Source organism: Macaca mulatta, chromosome 14 (assembly GCF_049350105.2).
Source record: "Macaca mulatta isolate MMU2019108-1 chromosome 14, T2T-MMU8v2.0, whole genome shotgun sequence".
Taxonomy (NCBI): Eukaryota; Metazoa; Chordata; class Mammalia; order Primates; family Cercopithecidae; genus Macaca; species Macaca mulatta.
The window spans coordinates 78,382,299-78,404,270 of NC_133419.1; the positions used below are offsets into that span (position 1 = coordinate 78,382,299).

General features: G+C 39.2%; 1 protein-coding gene across 7 annotated transcripts in view; it reads right to left on the reverse strand.

Annotated features, from left to right (window-relative positions):
* INTS4 (integrator complex subunit 4) overlaps window positions 1-21,972 on the reverse strand; it is a 111,085-nt gene that overhangs the window by 78,468 nt on the left and 10,645 nt on the right. For all 7 annotated transcript variants that reach the window (XR_013404197.1, XM_077963963.1, XM_077963962.1 and 4 more), the window contains 3 exons: window positions 20,331-20,448; window positions 17,570-17,676; window positions 203-388 (listed from right to left, as the gene is read on the reverse strand). Coding sequence is in view for 6 of the 7 variants with exons in the window: in XM_077963963.1 (XP_077820089.1) it covers window positions 203-388; window positions 17,570-17,676; window positions 20,331-20,448 (411 nt within the window). In the remaining variant the exon portion in view is untranslated. The remainder of the gene's footprint in view (window positions 1-202; window positions 389-17,569; window positions 17,677-20,330; window positions 20,449-21,972) is intronic.

The following is a 21,972-nucleotide window of genomic DNA, read 5'->3' on the forward strand; positions in this document are numbered from 1 at the left end:
ATGAAAGGTACCAGAGAAAGCCAAAAAAAAAAAGCACAGTTGTATACAGGGATGTGTGTCACTGAGTTCTGTGAGGCCACCACCAATACCTTCCTGAAAGTATATGCTGAAGGATTCACAATGTATCCAAGGCAGCACTAGCTATAAACTTAAAAAACAAAAATGAACACTAGCCCCAACTAGTTTCCATAATCACGTTTACCATGGCTTTTATAGCTGCTGTTCTGACACGTGGGTCTTGGTCACTGAAGTAATCCCCTATAATCTTCTGGACGTCTCTGGCAGCTAGGCCTTCTGCATCTTTTGTGACACTTTTCTCCAAAGAGCCAAGATTGCCAAGTAACTGCAGGCACTTATTTCTTACACCATGAGACGTATCTGTAAGATGCTATCAAAAAAAAAAAAAAAAAGAAAAAGAAAAAGAAAAAAAGGACATGATTAAGATATCTTAACAAACACAGACAAAACCAGAAACAAAAGCATTGCATCATCCTTAGGGGTGATTTCAAGCCCTACATTCTCAGGACAGTCTGTTTAGCATCATGTTACTTGAGTATGTGTCTTCTCAAAAAAAAAAAAAAATGAGTCCTTAGAAAATAAAAGTCCTAGTTTTTCATCTTTGTATTCCCAATAGCTAGTACTTTGCCTTGTATAGAGTAAGTACTTTAAAATTCGTCCCTGAATTGCCTTTTACTTGCTTTCAAATTTTAAAACAAGACAAAAATGTATAAATTTTTTAAACTTTTAATATCCACAGAAATATGCAAAAATTTTAAGTGTACAGCTCAATAAATTTTCACAAATACACATATATAGCAAGCACCCAGATTAAATAGTATATAACCAACACACCAGAAATATCCCTCATTCCTCCTCCAAGCAACTACCTCACCACACCACCACCAAAAATAGCTACTATCCTGACTTCTAACACATAGGTTCATTTGTTTATTTTTGTACTTTATGAAATCAAATAGTATCTGGCTTCTGTGGCTTAATATTATGTTTGTGAGATTTATGCAAGGTATGGCAGATAGCAATGGCTCATTTATTCTTGTTACTTATACAGTATTCATTTGTAAACACATGAAAATCTATTTAGCCTTTCTGTTGATGAATATTTAAGTTATTTCCAGTCTTTGGCTATTTTGAATAAAGCTACTGTGATTATTCTTGTATGTGGTTTTTGGTGTACATGTTCACATTTTTGTCGGATATACACGTACAAGTAGAATTGATAGGTAACAAGACATGCTTCAGCTTAAGAAGATACTGCCAGTTGGGTACAGTAGCTCATGCCTATAATGCCAGCACCCTGGGAGGCCAAGGCAGGAGGATCACTTGAGCCCGGGAGTTCAAGACTGCCCTGGGCAAATGGTGAAATCCTATCTCTACCAAAAAATACAAAAATCAGCTGGGTGTGATGGCACATGCCTATAGTCCCAGCTACCCAGGAGGCTGAGATAGGAGGATCCTTTGAGCCTTGGAAGTGGAGGTTGCAGTGAGCTGTGATCATGCCACTGCACTCCAACCTGGGTGACAGAGTGAGACACTGCCTCCAAAAAAGAAGATACTGCCAAATAGTTTTCCATAATGGCTGTACTAATTTACACTTCCACCAGTGCTGCATAAGTGTTCTAGATGTGCCACATCCTTGTCAACATTTAGTACTATCAATATTTCTTATGTTAGCACTTCTCACCGGGAATTTTAATAAATTATCAGTTTTCCTCCTGCATTACCCTAGTCCAATGCTACTAAAACAAGCTATGTGAATAATACAGTAACATATATTAAAAATACTTTGAAGACATGAGATTGTACATGAGGTAATAAAAAAGGTACAAAACTCTGGATTTCAAACTTCTTTTGACTAACATCCAAAGTAAGAAACATACATAATATTGCAACACAGTACATAAAAACACACATACACCAAGTTCAACAAAACAATATTTACCTTATAGCTTGTGATTTACTCTGATATTTATATTTCATTTTCTTTTTCAAAAAAAAAAAAAAATCACGTCTGAAGAAATTGGTCGCATTACCCACTGAAGGATCATCATTCTCAAAGTGAGTCACTAGTTTGGAGAAAAGTGAATGGGATTTGGCCAGCTTGAACAACACAGCAAGGCCCCATTTCTTTAAAAAAAAATTTATAGTCAGGTATGGTGGCACACACCTGTAATTCCAGCTACTCAGGAGGCTGAGGCCAGAGAATTGCTTGAACCCAGGAGGCGGAGGTTTCAGTGAGCCGAGATCACGCCACTGCACTCCAGCCTGAGCAACAGAGCAAGACTCTGTCTCAAACTGCGCCCCCTAAAAAACAAAACAAAACAAATGAACTATTTATATTTAGCATAAAAACATCATTTCTCATGACTAACCTGTTGATTGCACCTCTGTTACAAATACTTTGATTTTCAAGCATCAAACTAAATCCTTCCAGCTTCTGTTAACCAGGCAACAATAATGCACAATCAATGTATTACTGCACACTGAATCTTAGCCCAAAAGAGAGTCTCATGCTGTCAGGGAAACAATTACAGTTTTATGATGTCCTTCCCCTACAGGTCACTTCTTGCATCAAGGTTACCATCATTAAGAACTGCTTTTCTTTATACTGTTGGATAAAAACTTATTAATTAAAAAAAAACTGCTAAGTATCTGCAGATGCTGCTTTGGTGTTACACACTGTGTCAGGCCATTGAAGTATATTAATGGAGCAAGTAAGCAAACCACATCCCCAATAATAGACCAACAAAAATAAACTAGTTTACAATTTTGCTATATATTTAAAAAAATGGTTCTGCATATCAACAAAATCTGAGAATGAAGTTGAATAAGACAAAAATAACATACTGACCCATTCAGCATCAATATGGATTTTTTTTTCTTATAAGGGTCTCGCTCTGTCACCCAGGTTGGAGTGCAGTGTGGCGATCAGTATTCACTGCAACCTTGGCCTAACAAGCTTAAGAGATATTCCCACCTCAGTCTCCTGAGTTGCTGGGACCACAGGTGTGTGCCATGACACCTGGCTAATTTTTAAAATTTTTGTAGAAATGGAATGTTGCCATATTGCCTAGACTGGTCTCAAACTCTTGGACTCAGGTGATCCTTGATATGGATGGTTTTTTTTTTTTTTTTTTTGAGATGGAGTCTCGCTCTGTCGCCCAGGCTGGAGTGCAGTGGCTGGATCTCAGCTCACTGCAAGCTCCGCCTCCCGGGTTTACGCCATTCTCCTGCCTCAGCCTCCCAAGTAGCTGGGACTACAGGCGCCCGCCACCTCGCCTGGCTAGTTTTTTGTCTTTTTAGTAGAGACGGGGTTTCACCGTGTTAGCCAGGATGGTCTCGATCTCCTGACCTCGTGATCCACCCGTCTCGGCCTCCCAAAGTGCTGGGATTACAGGCTTGAGCCACCGCGCCCGGCTGATATGGATGGTTTTTAAGGACAGATGACAACTTGGTGTATTCTGTATGCAGATTCTAATGGATACCCTCTTTTAACAAGACCTTTGTTCTCCCAGAAAAATCTTTACAAATAGGAAAGAAAGCAGAAGACCCTCAATTTCAGCTGTGCAAATGCTACACAAGAAAACTGCATTAATTTCCTGTCAAGTCTTTGAACTATGTCTATTCGTCTCTCAAATGAGGATTAGCTATCCAATAAGTAAAATGATTAAGGAGAGGATAAATGAGCAGAACTTTGAAAAGTATCCAAAAGCATGACTTTCTTCCTACTGTGATACAAAGAATACAACAAAGTAACATCCTGTATTTAAAAATTATTATAAAGAGACCATTTAAACTTCAAAAAATAATGATTATAGTATAACATAGTAAATAAAACAGGAGATGAATGGAAGGAAGGAGGAAGGAATGAGGAAGGGAGACTGGAGGGAGGGAGGGAGGGAGGGAGGGAGGGAAGGAAAGTAGGAAGAAAAGAAGAGAGGGAGGGAGGGGAGGCAAGCTCTTTTTATGGTGATAACAAAGTCAGGAAAGATTTAATAACAGTTGCTAAAATGGTGGGTAAAGTTTGATGAGGAAGAGCATATTTACATAATCTCAAAGTATCTCTCCACAAATTATCTATTTTTGATTTTAAAATTTTATTATTATAGTCATAATTATATATATTTATGGGATAAAATGTGATACTTTGATACATGTATGCAATGTGGAATTATTAAATCAAGCTAATTAACATATATCCATCACCTATCATTTTTTGTGGTGAGACATTTGAAATATTCACTTAGGTTTTTTGTTTTTTAAGAGACAAGGTCTTCCTCTGTCACCTAGGCTGGAGTGTAGTGGTACGATTATAGCTCACACAGCCTAGAACTCCTGGGTTCAAGCAATCCTCCTGACTCAGCCTGAGACTACAGGTGCACGCCACCATGCCCAGCTACTTTTTTTACTTTTGTAGAGACAGAGTCTCGCCATGTTGCCCAGGCTGGTCTTGAATTCCTGGGCTCAAGCAACCCTCCCACCTTGACCTCACAAAGTGTTGGGATTACAGGTGTGAGTCACTGCACCTCCCTCCTCTTAGTTATTTTTAAATATACATTATTGTGGACTATAGTCACCTGCTATGTAATAGATCTCAAAACCTATTCCTCCTATTCCTCCTGTTGAGCTGAAACTTTGTAACCTTTGACCAGCAACTCTCCACTCCCTCACTTTACTACCGCTCCCAGCCTCTGGTGATCATCACTCTACTCTCTGAGTTCAACTTTTTAAAATTATACATATAAATGAGATCATGTGGCATGTGTTTTTCTGTGCTTGGCTTATATCACTTAGTACAATGTCTTCAAGATTCATACATGTTGACACGAATGACAGGATCCCCTTCATTTACAAGGCTGAATAGTATTCCATTGCATGTTATATACCACATCTTCTTTATCCATTCATCTGCTGATAAACAGGTTGATTCCATACACTGGCTATTGTGAACACTGATGCAATGAACATTGGAGTGCAAGCATCCCTTCAACATACTGATTGCAATTCCTTTAGATATATACCCAGAAGTAGGATGGCTAGATCACATGCTAGTTCTATTTTTAGTTTTTTGAGACCTTCATCTTGTTTTCCATAAATAACTGTACTAATTTACATCTTTGCCAACAGTGTACGAGGGTTTCCTTGTCTCCCCATGCCAACACTTGTTATTGTTCATTTTTTTATAAAAACCATTCTAATAGATGTGAGGTGATATCTCATTTAATCTGCAATCTGCATTTTCCCAATGACTAGTGATGTTGCACACTTTTTCATGAACCTGTTGGTCATCTGTATGAAGGGTCTGTTCTGGTCCTTTACCCATTTTTGTAGCCAGGTTTTGTTGTTGTTGTTGCTACTTAGTTGAATTCCTTATATATTTTGGATATTAGCCCTTGTCAGATATATGGTTTACACTTCTTTTTTTTTTTTTTTTTTTTAACCTCTATGAGTTGTCTCTTCACTTAGTTTCTTTTCTTGTATAGAAACTATTTAGTTTGATACAGTCCCATTTGTCTATTTTTTGTTGTTGTTGGTTGCCTGTTCTTTTAAAGTCACACAAAAAAATCATTGCCCAGATCAATGCCACAGAGCTTTCCCTGTGTTTTCTTCTAGCAGTTTTGCAGTTTCAGGTCTTTTGTTTACGTCTTTAATCCACTCAGTTCAAGTATGTATATGACATAAGGGTCTAATTTCATTCTCCTGCATATGAATGACCACTTCTCCCAGCATCATCTATTGAATAATTGTCCCTTACCCAGTGTGTGTTCCTGGCACCACTGTCAAAAATCAGCTGACCATAAATGCATGGGTTTGTTTCTGGCTTTCTATCCTGTTCCTTTGGTACTGTTTTTATGCCAGTACCATGTTGTCTTGACTACAACTGCTTTATATTTTGAAAACAGGGAATGTAATGTCTCTGGCTTTGTTCTTTTTGTTCAAAATTCTTTTGTGGTTTCATACAAATTTTAAAGATTTTTTTTTCTATTTCTGTGAAAAATGATACTGGAATTTTGACAGGGATTACACTGAATCTGTAGACCATTTTGGGTAGTATGGACATTTTAACATATTAATTCTTCCAACCCATGAATTTTAGGGAACTGCCATCCTGTTTTCCACAATGGCTGCACTATTTTGCACTACTACTATCAATGCACAAGGGTTCCAATCCTTGCCAATACTTTTTTCTTTTTGGCAATAGCTATCCTAATGGGTATGAAGTGATACCACACTGTGGTTTTGACTTTCTTTCCCTAATGATTAATGATTAGTGATATTAAGCATCTTTTCTTATTGGCTTATTGGCCATCTATATGTCTTCTTTGGAAAAGTAAGTTTCCTTAAGGAACTCATGACCCAATAGTCATAGTTACAAAAGAAATGCAATACATTATAACTGCATTTGGAGATGGGGCCTTTCGGGAGGTAATTAAGGTTAAATGAGGTCATAAGGATGGGACTCTAATCCGATAGGACTGGTGTCCTTATGAGAGCTCTCTCTCCTCATGTACAGGGGAGAGGCCATAAGAGAACACAGCGAGTAGGCAGTTGTCTTCAAGCCAGGTAGAGAGCCCTCACTAGGAACTGAATTTGCCAGCACCTTGATCTTAGATTCTAGACTTCAGAAACATGAGCAATTTCTGTTGTTTAAGCCATCCAGCCTGTGGCATTTTGTTATGGCAGCCCTTAGAGAGGTATATCCCAGAAGTGAATTGCTGGATCATATGGCAATTCTATTTTTAATTTTGGGGATCAAATAACTCTATAATCAAAACCTGGCAGACACCACCTTAGCCAAGTATCAAAGGCAACATCATCAACGAGTCAAACGTATCTGTGCCTCATGATATGATACATTGTGAGGGACACAAAATTATTTGTTATATTCTTGTCAAAATGCATTGGCTGAATCTAAACTGAAAATATCAGATAAAACCAGATTGCAAGACATTTTACAAAATAAATGCCCTACACTTCTCAAAAATGTCAAGGTAATGAAAGACAAAGAAAGGTTGAGTGATCTTTTCAGATTAAGGAAAACAAAAGAGACATGAAAACTAAATATAGTCATGCATCAATTACCAAAAAGGATACATTCTGATAAATGCATCATTAGGTGATTTCATCACTGTGCCAACATCAAGAGTGTTCTTACCCAAACCTAGATTGTAAAGCCTACTACATCTAGGCTACATGATATAGCCTAATGCTCCTAAGCTATAAACCTGTACAACATGTTACTGTACTGAATATTGTAGGCAACTGTAACATAATGGTAAGTATTTGTGTAATCTAAACATATCTACACATAGAGAAAGTAGTACAGTAAAAATATAATATAACCTTACGTTATAATATTACTGTTATACTATATATACTAATATACATTACACTGTCGTATATGCAGTCCATCCTTGACTGAAATGTCATTATTAAGTGATGCATGCTGTTAATTGATACCCTTAAAAAATACATATGAAGCATTTACTTCGGTGGAAAAAGGGCATGATTTCTCCAATTTACTTAAATGGTACATTATTCAGCTGTAAAAAGGAAGAAAATCCTGACACATGTTACAATGTGGATGAACTTTGAGGACATTATGCTAAGTAAAATAAGCTAGGCACAAAAGGACAAATATTGCATGATTCCACTTACATGAAATCCCTACAGTAGAAAAATTTATAAAAACAGTATATAGAATGGTGGTTGTTAGGGACTAGGGGATGGGGAGTTATTGTTTAATGGGTATAGAGTTTCACTTCTGCAAAACAAAAAGAGCTCTGTCAGTGAAAGGTGGTGATGATCACACAACTCTGTGAATATACTTAATGTCACTAAACAGTATGTTTTAAAATGGCTGACATAGTAAATTTTATGTTATCTCTATTTTATGACAATTTTATTAAAAACTTAAACACTTAATTACCATATGACCCCAAAATTCTGCTCCTTAGTATTCATCCAAGAGAATTGAAAACATGTAGTAAGCAAAAATTTGTAAGTGAATATTCTTAGTATACATCCAAGAGAACTGAAAACACATATTAAGCAAAAAACTTGAAAGTGAATATTCATAGCAGCATTATTCAAATCAGCCAAAACGTGGAAAAAAATGTAAATGTTGATAAATTCACCAAAATTCAGTGAAGTATAATTTTTTTCCTTATATTTATTTATTTTGAGACAGAGTCTCACTCTGTCACCCAGGCTGGGGTGCAGCAGCGTGATCTCAGATCACTGCAGCCTCTGCCTCCCTGGTTCAAGTGATTTTCATGCCTCAGCCATCAGGGTAGCTGGGATTACCACCACACCCAGCTAATTTTTATATTTTCAGTAGAGACAGGGTTATCACCATGTTGGCCAGGCTGGTGTCAAACTCCTGGCCTCAAGTGATCTGCCTGCTTTGGCCTCCCAAAGTGCTGGGATTACAAGTGTGAGCCACCACGCCAGGCCTGAAGTATAAATTTTTAATAGTTGTGATAAGATATAATACGCATACCATGCAATTCTCCCAGAGAACATATACAATTCTCCCAGACAACATGTACAATTCAACGGTATGTATGTATATGTATGTATGTATTTATGAATGAATGAATAAATGACAGCGCCTCACTCTGTCGCCCAGGGTGGAACGCAGTGATGTCATCATAGCTCACTGCAGCCTGGACCTCCTGGGCTCAAGCAAGCCTCTTGCCTCAGCCTCCCAAAGTAGCTGAAGCTACAGATGTGCACCATCACACCGGCTAGTTCTTTTGCACAGATGAGGTCTCATTGTGTTGCTCTAGCTGATCTTGAACACCTGCACTCAAGCGAGCTTCCCACCTTGGGAAGCGTTAGGATTACAGGCATGAGCTACTGCACCTGGCCAATTCAATGCTTTCAGTATTGCACATATATGCACAACTATCACCACGGTCAGTTTTCAAACATTATCATTACAGAAAGATCCCCCATCCTGCAAAAAAAAAAAAAAAAAAAGCCATTCTGTACCCTTTAGCTATCAATTCCCATCTCTCTGTTTGCCTAAGTCCTAACCAACCACTAATGTACTTTCTGTCTCTATAGACTTAACCTATTATGGAAATTTAATATAAACTGAATCATGTAATAGGTGGTCTTTTGTGTCTGGCTTCTTTCACTTAGCATAACGTTGTCAAAGTCCGACGAAATTGTAGAATGTATTGGTATTTTATTCTTTTTAATGGCCAAATAATATTCTAACGTGCATTATTTATCAATTCATCAGTTGATGGTCATTTGACTTGCTCCCACCTTTGACTATTGTGAATGCTGCTGCTGCAAACATCCATAGGGCCAGGTGCAGTGGCTCACGCCTGTCATCCCAGCACTTTGGGGGGCTGAGGCGGGCAGATCACCTGAGGTCAAGAGTTCAAGACCAGTCAGTCCAACACGGTGAAACCCCGTCTCTACTAAAAATACAAAAAAATTAGCCAGGCGTAGTGGCGAGCACCTGTAGTCCCAGCTACTCAGGACACAGAGGCAGGAGAATTGCTTGAACCCAGGAGGCAGAGGTTGCAGTGAGCCAAGATCACACCACTGCACTCCAGCTTGGGCAACAGAGTGAGACTCCATTTGGGGGGAAAAAAAAAAATTCATATACAAACTTCCGAGTTAATATGTTTCAGTAGTTTGTTGGCAGGTATCTACAAGTAGAACAGCTGGGTCCTATGGTAAGGCTATTTTTAATTTTTTGAGGAACTTCCACACTGTTTTTGAAAGCAGCTGAGTGAACACTAGGCGCCGTGGCTCACTCCTGTAATCCTAGCACTTTGGGAGGCTGAGACAGACAGATCTCTTGAGCTCAGGAGTTCAAGACCAGTCTGGGTAACACGCCAAAACCCCATCTCTACAAAAAATACAAAAATTTTCCAGGAGTGGTGGCATGCACCTGTAGTCCCAGCTACTTGGGAGGCTGAGGCAGGAGGATCACTTGAGCCTGGGAGGCAGTTTTATTACAGACATCCTAGAAATGTGAGATGGCATCTAATTGTGGGTTTTTTGTTCTTTGTTTTCAGACAGACTCTTGCTCTGTCACCCAGGCTGGAATGCAATGGGAAGATCTTGGCTCACTGCAACCTCCGCCTCCCAGGTTCGAGCCTCATGCCTCAACCTCCCGAATAGCTGGGATTACAGGCGCCCACCACCACACGTGGCTAATTTTTGTATTTTTAGTAGAGACAGGGTTTCACCATGTTGGCCAGGCCAGTCTCGAACTCCTGACCTCAAGTGATCCACCCGTCTTGGCCTCCTACAGTGCTGGGATTACAGGCGTGAGCCACAGCACCCAGCTCATTGTGGTTTTGATATGCATTTCCCTAGTGACAAGTGATGTTAAGCTTTTGTGTTGTTTGTTTATCTCTTTTGTGTATCAAGACTTTGGAGAAATACCTATTCAGATCTTTTGCCCATGTTAGTTTAATACTTTTTTTTTTTTAATTTGCCACTTTCCCTTCTCTGTCATGTTTTTAATTGGGTTATTTGAATTTTTATTATTGGGTTGTAAGGGTTCCTTAGATAGTCTAAATACAATTACCAGCCGGGTGAGGTGGTTCACACCTGTAATCCCAGCACTTTGGGAAGCCAAGGTGGGTAGATCACTTGAGGTCAGGAGTTTGAGGTCAGCCTGACCAACATAGTGAAACCCCATCTCTACCAAAAATACAAAAAACAGCTGGGCACACGCCTGTAATCCCAGCTACTCAGGAGGCTGAAGCAGGAGAACCACTTGAACCTGGGAGGCAGAGGTTGCAGTGAGCTGAGGTCAAGCCACCACAGCACTCCAGCCTGGATGACAAAGTGAGACTCTGACTCAAAAAAAAAAAAAAAAAAAAAAAATACAATTACCTCATTATATATATGATTTACAAGTATTTTTTCCTATTCCATGGGTTGTCTTTTCTCTGAAAAACAAGTTTTCAGTTTTAGTGAAACCCAATTTATTAACTTTTTTCTTTTATTACATGTGCTTTTGTTACATCTAATAATCCACTGCCAAATCCAAAGAAATGAAAATTTACCACTATATTTTCTTCTTAGGGGTTTATAATTTTAGCTCACATATATTCAGGTCTTTGATTCATTTTGAGCTAATTTTTGCATGGTGTGCGGGAAGTTTCCAGCTTCCTTCTTTTACATGTCCCAACACCATGCATTGAAAAGACAATTTTTTTCTCCACTGAATAGTACTGGCATCCATATAGAAAATCAGTTGACCAAAGACACATGAGTTTATTTCTTCTCCTTCTTCTTCTTTTTTCGTTAGAGACAGGGTCTTGCTGTGTCACTCAGGCTGGACTGCAGTAGCACAGTCTCGGCTCACTGGCAGCCTCAACTTCCCAGGCTCAAGCAATCCTCCCATTTCAGCCTCCCGAGTAGCTGAGACTACAGGCGCACACCACCATTCCTGGCTAGTTTTTATATTTTTTGTAGAGATGGGGTTTTGCCATGTTGCCCAGGCTGGTCTCAAACTCCTGGGCTCAAGTGACCTGCTCACCTCAGCCTCCCAAAGTAGTGGGATTACAGGTGTGAGCCACCACACCTGGCCAATTTCTTGACTCTCAATTCTTTTTTTTTTTTTTTTACTTTTTTTTTTATTTTGAGACAGAGTCTCACTCTGTCGCCCAGGTTGGAATGTAGTGGTGCGATCACAGATCACTGCTGCAACCTCCATCTCCTGGGTTCAAGCGATTTTCCTGCCTCAGACTCCCCAGTAGCTGGGATTACAGGCGTGTGCCATCACACCTGGCTAATTTTGAATTTTTAGTAGAGACAGGGTTTCACCATGTTGGCAAGGCTGGTCTCAAACCCTTGACCTTAAGTGATCTGCCTACCACAGCTTTCCAAAGTGCTAGGATTACAGGTGTGAGTCACCATGCCTGGCCTTGACTCTCAATTTTATTCCATTTATCTTTACATATACCTTCATATAGTACCATAGTATCTAGATATTACTGGTGCTTCTTTTGCTAGATTTATTCATAAGTGCTTTTTGTTTTGTTTTGTTTTTGTTTTTGTTTTTAATAGAGATAGGGTCTCGTTCTGCTGCCCAGGCTTAGTGGAGTGGCATAATCAAGGCTTATAAGGCTCACTGCAGCCTTGTCTTCCTGTGTTCAAACAACTCTCTCTTCAGCTTCCCAAATAGCTGTGACTACAGGCATGTGCCACCATACCCGACTAATTTTTTCAATTTTTAGTAGAGATGAGACCTCACTGAGTTGCCCAGGCTGGTCTCCAGTTCCTGAGCTCAAAAGATTCTATTGTCTCAACCTCCCAAAGTGCTGGGATTACAGGCAAGAGGCACTACCACACCCAGCCATAAGTATTATTTTTGATGCTACTGTAATTGAATTGTTTTCCTAATTTCATTTTCATATTATTCACTGCAAGTGTATATAAATACAATTTATATTTTGTAGGCTGATTTTGTATCCTGCAAACTTGCTAAACTCATTTATTACTTCAAACAGTTTTTTAGTGGATTCCCTAGGATTTTCTACATACAAGGTTATGTCACCTGTGAATATGAGGAGATAATTTTACTTTTTCCTTTCCAACACAGAGGCCTTTTATTTCTTTTCTATGCCTAATACACCTGACAAGAACCTTTAGCACAATGTTAAACAGAAGTGAAGAGAAATATAATGACCTATTTATTTTGTTTCTCATTTTAGGGGAAAAGCATTAAATCTGTTCAAATTAAGTATGATGTTTCCTGTCAGTATTTTTTCTTTTTAGATTCTATTTATGAGGGTCAGGAAGTTCCAGTCTATTCCTGACCTATACTACACTAAAAGCCTAAAAATATTACAAGATATTTTATGCGTTCTTACAATACAAGGGTGTTAAGAATTTGTTAAATACTTTTTCTTCATTTATTGTTATGGTCATGTTTTTTATCCTCGATAGTGTATTACATTCATTTATTTTCAGATACTAAACCAACCTTGCAATCCTGGAATAAATCCCACTTGATTATGGTATATACTCCTACTTGCATGTTGCTGGAGTTGATTTGTTAGTATTTTGTTAAAGATATTTGGATCCACATTCGTAAGAGTCACTGGTCTGTAGCTTTCGTTTCTTGTGATGTCTTTTGTCTGTTTCTGGTAACTCATAGAATGAGTTTGGAAGTGTTCTCTCCTGCTCTATTTCTTGGGAGAGTTTGTAAAGAATTTTCATTAATTCTTATTTCAATATTTGGTAAAATTCACCAGTGAAGCCATCGAGGCCTGAGCTTTTCTTTGTAGAGATTTGTTTAGTTGTTTTTCTTAATCACTAGTTTAATTACTTTCCTTGTCATAGATCTATTCAGATTGTCTATTTCTTTAGTCATTTTCAGTAGTTTTTGTCTTTCTAATAATTTGTCCACTTCAACTAAGTTATCCAATTTATTGGTATACAATTTTTCTTTTCTTTTCTTTTTTTTTTTTTTTGAGATGGAGTCTCGCTCTGTCGCCCAGGCTGGAGAGCAATGGCACAATCTCAGCTCACTGCAACCCCCGCCTCCCAGGTTTCTCCTGCCTCAGCCTCCTGAGTAGCTGGGATTACAAGCATGCACCACTATACCTGGCTAATTTTTGTATTTTTAGTAGAGACAGGGTTTCACCATGTTGGTCAGGCTGGTCTCAAACTCCTGACCTCCTGATCTGCCCACCTCAGCTTCCCAAAGTGCTGGGATTACAGGCGTGGGCCACTGCACCCAGCCTACGATTTTTCATAATATTAACTTATAATCCTTTTTAGTTCTGTCAGGTCTGTAATAATGTCTTTTTTTTTTTTTTTTTGAGCCAAGGTCTTGCTCTACCACCCAGGCTGGAGTGCAGTGGCACAATCACAGCTCACTGCAGCCTCAACCTCCCAGGCACAGCAATCCTCCCATCTCAGCTTCCCAAGTAGCTGGGACTATAGGTACAAGCCACCACACCCGGCTAATTTTTTTGTTTTTTGTAGATATGGGTCTCCCTATGTGACCCAGGCTGTTCTTCAACTCTTGGGCTCAAGTGACCCTCCTGCCTTGACCTCTCAAACTGCGGGACTACAGACATAAGCACCGCCCTAGACAGTATCCTCGCTTTTCCTTTTTTTTCCCCTAATATGTCCATCTTCTGGTCCTCTCATTTCTGAGTCTAGTAATTTGAGTCTTCTCTCTCTTTCTTGGTCAATATAACTAAAGGTTTGTCAAATTTGTTGATCTTTTCAGAAAAGCAAATTTGGTTTTGTTGATTATCTGTTGTTTTTCTATTCTCTGTTTCATTAATTTCTACTCTAATCTTTAGTATCCCCTTCCTTCACATGCTTTAAGTTTAATGGGCGCTTCTTTTTCCAGGGTCTTAAGCTGGAAGGTTAGGTTACTGATTTTAGATCCTTATTCTTTGTTATTTAAGATGGGCACTTACAACTATAAACTTCTATAAGCACTGCTTTAGCTGCATCATTTTCTATTTTATTCATCTCAAAGTATTTTCTAATTTCCCTTTTGATTTCTTCGTTGACTCATTAGTTACACAGAAAAGTATGTTGTTTAATTTCCACATGTTTGTGGGTTTACTAAATTTCTTCCCATTAATTTATAATTTCATCCCACTGTGGTCAGAAAACATACTTTGTATCTCTTCTATCAAGAGTAAATATGTGTATATAAATTACATCTCAATTACAAAACAAAAAACTTTTAGGCACATTGTATGATAAAGTCATAAACCAAAATGGCATTTGGCAATAGAAACAGTGGTTGTAGTTATGAATCATAGATAGCCTTCATTACTGTAGTCTGAAAAAGCTTGTGACAGATTTGCCATTGACAAACAGTTCCAATTTTTATCCTATTAAGAACCTCTACAGGCTGGGTGCAGTGGCTCACACCTGTAATCCCAGCACTTTGCAAGGCCGAAGTGGGCAGATCACGAGGTCAGGTGATCGAGACCATCTTGGCTAACACGGTGAAATCCCGTCTCTACTAAAAATACAAAAATTAGCTGGGCACGGTGGCACGTGCCTGTAGTCCCAGTTACTCAGGAAGCTGAGGCAGGAGAATTGCCTGAACCCAGGAGGCAGAGGTCGCAGTGAGCCGAGATCACGTCACTGCACTCCAGCCTGGGCAACAGAGAGAGACTCTGTCTCAAGAAAAAAAAGGAACATCTACAAATGATTTAAAAAAAACACACACACAAACTCTATATGCTTAACTGGCAAAGGACATAAAAAGTTAATTCCCATGAGAGGAAATACAAATAAAGGAAAAACATGAAAAAGAAACCTCATTAGCAGTCTCTTCAAAAAAGAGATTTTTTAAAAATGAAGTATCATTTTCCACATACCAAATTAACAGGTTTATCTTTGATTTTTAAACATTAATATCTAATGCTAGAATAAAGCAGTGAAACTAGGCACTCTCATATACTGCTTGTGGGCATACAAATTGGAACACTTTGGAAAGCAATTTGACAAAAAGTATTAAGAGCCTTAGCTGGGCACAGTAGTTCACGCATGTAATCTCGGGCAACATAGCAAGATCCTTGTCTTTTATTCAAAAAAATAAAGAACACAGCCTTAAAAAAATTCTAGGCCAGGCACTGTGGCTCATGCCTGTGATCCCAGCACTTCAGGAGGTCAAAGCTGGGGGATCACTTGTGTCCAGGAGTACGAGAGCAGCCTAGGCAACACAATGAGACCCAGACTCTATTCTTCTAAAAATAAAAAAAAAAAAATGTAAAATAAATTCTAAATGTTTTCAATTAGTAATTCAGTAATTCTACTTTTGATAGTCTGTGTTTCAGATATAATTTTAAATACAGAAAATATTTTAGACTAGCAATATTCCCTGCAGTATTACTTCCAATTAAATAAATGGCTGCAATGTAAATTCAGTAATAGGTGAAGTTAAGTAAAAAGTATGGCTTAATTATTGGATGTAATATTACACAGCCATTACAAATTATGTTTATAAAACACATATAAGAAAAATACTTATGTTAGCAAAAAAGGAGCAAAATTACATGATTACAGCAATGTGTTTAAAGAAAAAACAACAGCAAATGATTTGCATACAGAAAAAAATCAGAAAGCCATATATCAAAAGACAAATAATGATTACCTTTGGGTAGTGAATTATGAATGCATTTTTCTTTATAGTTTTCAATATCTTTCCAAATTTTCTATCAGTACAAATTCTTAAAAAATACATTTAAGTATATAATAATATAAAATCTTATAGTTAAAAATATATTTACACAGATTTAAGAAAGAGTTACTGCAGATATCACAACCCACTCATTATGACAACTCTCCAAAGCAAACCTCACAGATATGTATTTTCTCTCACAGGGGAGATGTACTCACTCTCCCACACACATAATCCCTAGTTTTTCCTTTTTTTTGAAAGACAGAGTCTCACTCTACCACTCAGACTGGAGTGCAGTGGCGCAATCTCCACTCATATAACCTCTGTCTCCCAGGTTCAAGCAATTCTCCTGCCTCAGCCTCCCTAGTAGCTGGGATTACAGGCGTGCATCACCGTGCCCGGCTAATTTTTTTTGTATTTTTAGTAGAGATTGGGTTTTACCATGTTGGTCAGGCTGGTTTCAAACTCCTGATCTCAAAGGATCCGCCCACCTCAGCCTACCAAAGTGCTGGGATTACAGGTGTGAGCCAGCACACCTGGCCCTATTTAAGCTTTTTGTATCGTACTTGTCAAAGAGTTTTTGTTTTTATGTATATTTGCTTTTTTACGATAAATCAAGTAGTCTTTCCTGGGACTCTGAAATAGCTTTCTAATTTCAAGAATATAATACTCTAACACAATTCAAATGTATTTGACTTTTTTATATTCTCAAAGTTATCAAAAAGATACAAAGTAAAATCAATTATACAAGGTTCTAAGGGTTACTCTGTATACATAAAAAGAGGCTAATTAACCTCCAAATTAAATCAAAAGGCACAATTAATGTATTAATACATGTATTTATTTTAAAATCAGAAAAAAAGAATGTACAAAACTTTTCCCATACATTTACTTGTGTATAGTTTGCCTGTTTATTGAAGCAAAAGGCATAATAAAAACAAAACAAGTTTGGGGTCACAAAAAACAGAGTTTATAACCTGGTACTGCAACCTCCTAGCTGTGCAAACCTAGACAAATCAGACTCCATAAATCTTAATTTTCACCTTTGTAAAACAGAAATAACAGTACTTACCTGAAGGATTGTGAGGATGAAATGGAAAACTGAATACAAAGCACCATAACAAGCAGAGTGCATTATTAGGCACAATACACACAGTAACTATGTACTGTAATTATTTTCACTTGTCTTGAAAGGATGAGGAAATTCATTTTATAACAAGTATACTTAACTTTATTCCTAATCCAACACCAAGAGATGAAAAAATGAGGTAGCTCTTAAAACCATTAAAGGTCCTTAGCAGTCCTCAGTTACCGGTTTAGGATAGATCTGAGTAGATTTTATAGCTCTTACCACCTTTCCAGTAATGCAAAGCAGTTCAAGAAAGAAGAGCATTATACTCTTACCTTGCAGGCCACATCCACTAATCGCATCTGGATAGCTTGATTCTCTGGTAGCTTAGTGCCAATTGCAAGCAAAGTATCCAGCAGTTGAGCTAGGACTTGATGAGACTCTAGAGAGGGAGATGGAAAGTTGGCTTGGAAAATTTCAAAAGGGGATAACTATATAAACTAATTTACTTGGGTAAAGAATGTAGATTGGCTAGGTGCAGTGACTCACAACTGTAATCCCAGCACTTTGAGAAGTTAAGGCAGGAGAATCCCTTGAGCCCAGGAGTTCAAGACCAGCCTGGGCAACAGAGAGAGACTCTGTTTCTACAAAAATAAATCTGAAAAAGTGAGTCAGCCAGGTGGTGTGCACCCAGAGTCCCAGCTACTCAGGAGGCCGAGGTAGGAGGACCGCTTGAGCCTGGGAGATCAAGGCAGCAGTGAGCCATAATTGCGCCACAGCACTCCAGCTGGGGAAACAGAGCAAGACCCAGTCTTAAAAAAAACAGAAGAAAAAAAAAGTAGACTTTTGTCAACTGGGTTCTACTGTGTGATCCTTCATGCCCTCAACTAAAAGCTAATTTCCTAAAAATTCCTAAAGGGATCATGTTTAAATGTCTGAGTTCTCCACAGGATAGAGTACAGTTCTATGTACATAGTGCGCTCCAAAAATGTTTAGTGCTGGATTGATTCAAGAGTTTTTTCACACTAAGAAACAGAAAAAAAAAGGCCAGGCGCGGTGGTTTATGCCTGTAATCCCAGGACTTTGGGAGGCCGAGGCAGGCAGATCACGAGGTCAGGAATTCAAGACCAGCCTGACCAACATGGTGAAACACCGTCTCTACTAAAAATACAAAAAATAGCCAGGCATGGTGGCACGCACCTGTAATCCCAGCTACTCAGGGGGCTGAGGCAGGAGAATGGCTTGAACCCTGGAGGCAGAGGTTGCAGTGAGCCGAGATCGCTCCACTGCACTCCAGCCTGGGTGACAGAGCAAGACTCTGTCTCAAAAAAAAAAAAAAGGAAGAAAAAAACGTTTTCCATTGCCTTCAAGATAAAGTCCAAATATCCTAGAAGGCATATAATACATACACACCAGGCCTTCCATGATGTTTACCCTTGCCTATCTTTCTAGCTTCATCTCTTTCAGGTCTCCTTTAACACTCTTTTTTCCAGCTACTTAAAATTCCATGTCCCCCTATCTTTGCTCAGGCTAACTTCTCAACATAGAATGCCTTCCCCCACACCTGACTCCATTCTTGACCCCACTCCCCACTGAACACCTAGTTATCCCTTTTTTTTCTTTTTTTTCCTTGAGACGGAGTCTTGCTCTGTCACCCAGGCTGGAGTGCAGTGGCACAATCTCTGTTAACTGCAAGCTCCACCTCCCGGGTTCACTCCATTCTCCTGCCTCAGCCTCCCAAGCAGCTGCGTCTACAGGTGCCCGCCACCACGCCCAGCCAATTTTTTGTCTTTTTAGTAGAGACGGTGTTTCACCATGTTAGCCAGGATGGTCTCGATCTCCTGACCTCGTGATCCACCCGCCTCGGCCACCCAAAGTGTTGGGATTACAGGCGTGAGCCACCGCGCCCAGTCTAGTTATCCTTAAAATGTCACTTCTCACATAGCTACCATAAGAATTTTCCATGGGAAAAAATGATACTTCTGTACTGAAGCAATGTTATTCTTTTGGTGCTTGTATTTATTTTATTTTATTTGAATTTATTTTTTGAGACAGGGTCTCACTCTGTTACCCAGGCTGAAATACAGTGGCATGATCATGGCTTACTGCAGCCTCAATCTCCTAGGTCGAAGCGGTCCTCCCACTTTAGCCTCGCAAGCAGCTGGGATAAAGGTGAGAGCAACCAGGTTTGGCTAATTTTTTATTATTTTGTAGAGACAAGATTTAATTATGTTGCCCAGACTGGTCTCAAATTCCCGGGCTCAAGGGATCCTTTCACTTCGACCTCCCAACGTTTTGGGATTACAGGCCTAGCCTAACCTGTGCCTAGCCTGTTTTAGTGCTTTTAAAAATATGTCTTGGCCGGGTGCGGTGGCTCATGCCTGTAATCCCAACACTTTGGCAGGCCGAAGCGAGAGGATCACAAGGTCAGGAGATTGAGACCATCCTGGCTAACATAGTGAAACCCTGTCTCTACTAAAAATACAAAAAATCAGCCGGGTGTGGTGGCGGGCACCTGTAGTCCCAGCTACTCCAGAAGTCGAGGCAGGAGAATGGCATGAACCCAGGAGGCAGAGCTTGCAGTGAGCCGAGATCGTGCCACTGCACTCCAGCCTGGGAGACAGAGTGAGACTCCGTCAAAAAAAAAAAAAGAACGTTTCTTGATGAAACGAGTACTACATGTTCAGTTACAGGTTTCATTGTAAGCTGAAATAATCTTTTTAGAAAGCAATAGGGTAATACATAGCAAGGGTCATTAACATGTTTGGACTTCCGGACTCCGGCCTGGAGTCAGGCTGTTCAACATATCAAGGCCCTGCCGCAAAATAAAAAACAAACAAGCAAAAAAAAAAAGGGACAATAATATCTATATCATATGTAAACTACCTCAAATATATGGTACTTGGCCAATAAATGACAGTTATTAAGAGAGAAACTGTACTTCTACTCTAATGTAAATATATATACATGGTTTCATTAAATTATCCTCAAACTCCTTTTCAACAACAATCAACATAACAAAATTTTGTCCTAACTTCTATAAGAAAGAACTAAAGATTTCTGCTCTGACTATAGAGCTTTTAAATTGCAACTTACTTTCATTCTGCAGGATGTTAATAGCATCATCCATAATGCAGTCTGGTGAAAATCCTGCTGTCTTTGATAATAAACCCAACAATGATGCAATTTTCAGTCTCACAGATGGATCATTCTCCTGGAAAAAAAGAAGCAATTATCACTTTGATGCTTTACACTTAGCTAACCAACAAACAGGAATATGGAAAACTAACATCCCAAAAGAGATTCAATGATCCAAGTATTCTATGGCATCATTCCTGAAAAATTAATTTTATATACTTCTGGAGAGACAGCTACTTATTTATTTATTTATTTATTTATTTATTTATTTATTTATTGAGATGGAGTTTTACTCTGTTGCCCAGGCTGGAGTGCAGTGCGCAATCTTGGCTCACTGCAACCTCTGCCAGGGAGATGGCTTTCTCAGTTGATACATTACATCCAAATGTTGCAAAGTGAATGAGAACTTTTCTATGCCATTCTGATGTCACTAACTTCTAATAAAAAATGTGCCGTTGGCATTAAAAGTACCTGACCTCCACTGAGTAGTCATGTTAGATAGACACAAGTCACAGCAACTTGCACCAACAACACTGGGGATACAACACTGCTGCCAGCACCACTGCTCTTGGAGTCCCTGGAAGGTGAGTGTGGCAGCTACTACTGCTATCATCAGAAAGAATCTTTCATTCTACCTTTTTTTTTTTTTGAGACAGGGTCTCACTGTCTCCCAGGTCACAATGCAGTGGCGCAATCATGGTTAACTAGAACCTTAACCTCCTGGGCTCAAGTGAACCTCCAACCTCTGCCTCCCAAGTAGCTAGGACTACAGGTACATGCTACCACACCTAGCCACTTTTTTTTAATTTTTAGTAGAGATGAGCTTTTGCTTTGCTGCCCAGGTTGGTCTCAAACTTCTGAGCTCAAGCAATCCTCCTGCCTCGGCTTCCCAAAGTTCTGGAATTACAGGTGTGAGCCACCGTGCTCAGTCCTACCTGCTTTTTTGAATCACCAGAATCTGATTAAAAGTCTGGAGGAGGCAAGTGTGACTGTCTGAGTATAAGTCTTGTGCCTGGGCCCGAGCTGCAGGGGAGACTGACAAAGAAATTGTCTGACTGTTTTAGCTTAGAGAGTGAGAGGTGGTTTCCAATGGGCACCAAAATTCCTGTGGTAAGAAATTTCTTCCAAAGACAAAAAGGAATGCTCTCTTGTTCACTGCCATATCTCAATATAGCACAATACCTGACACTAAAAAGATCAATAAATATATACGAAATGAGAGGGGAAAAAAAGTACCTTGCCGGTGCTGAGAATAGATCATCTTTCTATACTAAAGACAAAACTAATTAAGTGTATGCTGAAAGGATGAGGTACTTTTCAAATAAGACCAACTCCCCACCTCCTATATTCAGTTTCTAAGGAGGTCACCAGGCACAATAAGGAGGCCTAAAGCAGAGGAAGGGGCAATAGATACAGCGTTGGCATGCTATGCCACTTATTATGCATATAACAGAGACAAAATGTAGAATGAGACCGGGCACAGTGGCTCATAATTCCAACACTTTGGGAGGCTGAGGCGGGCAGATCACCTATGTCAGGAAGTTTGAGACCAGACTGGCCAACATGGCAAAACCCTGTCTCTACTAAAAATACAAAACTT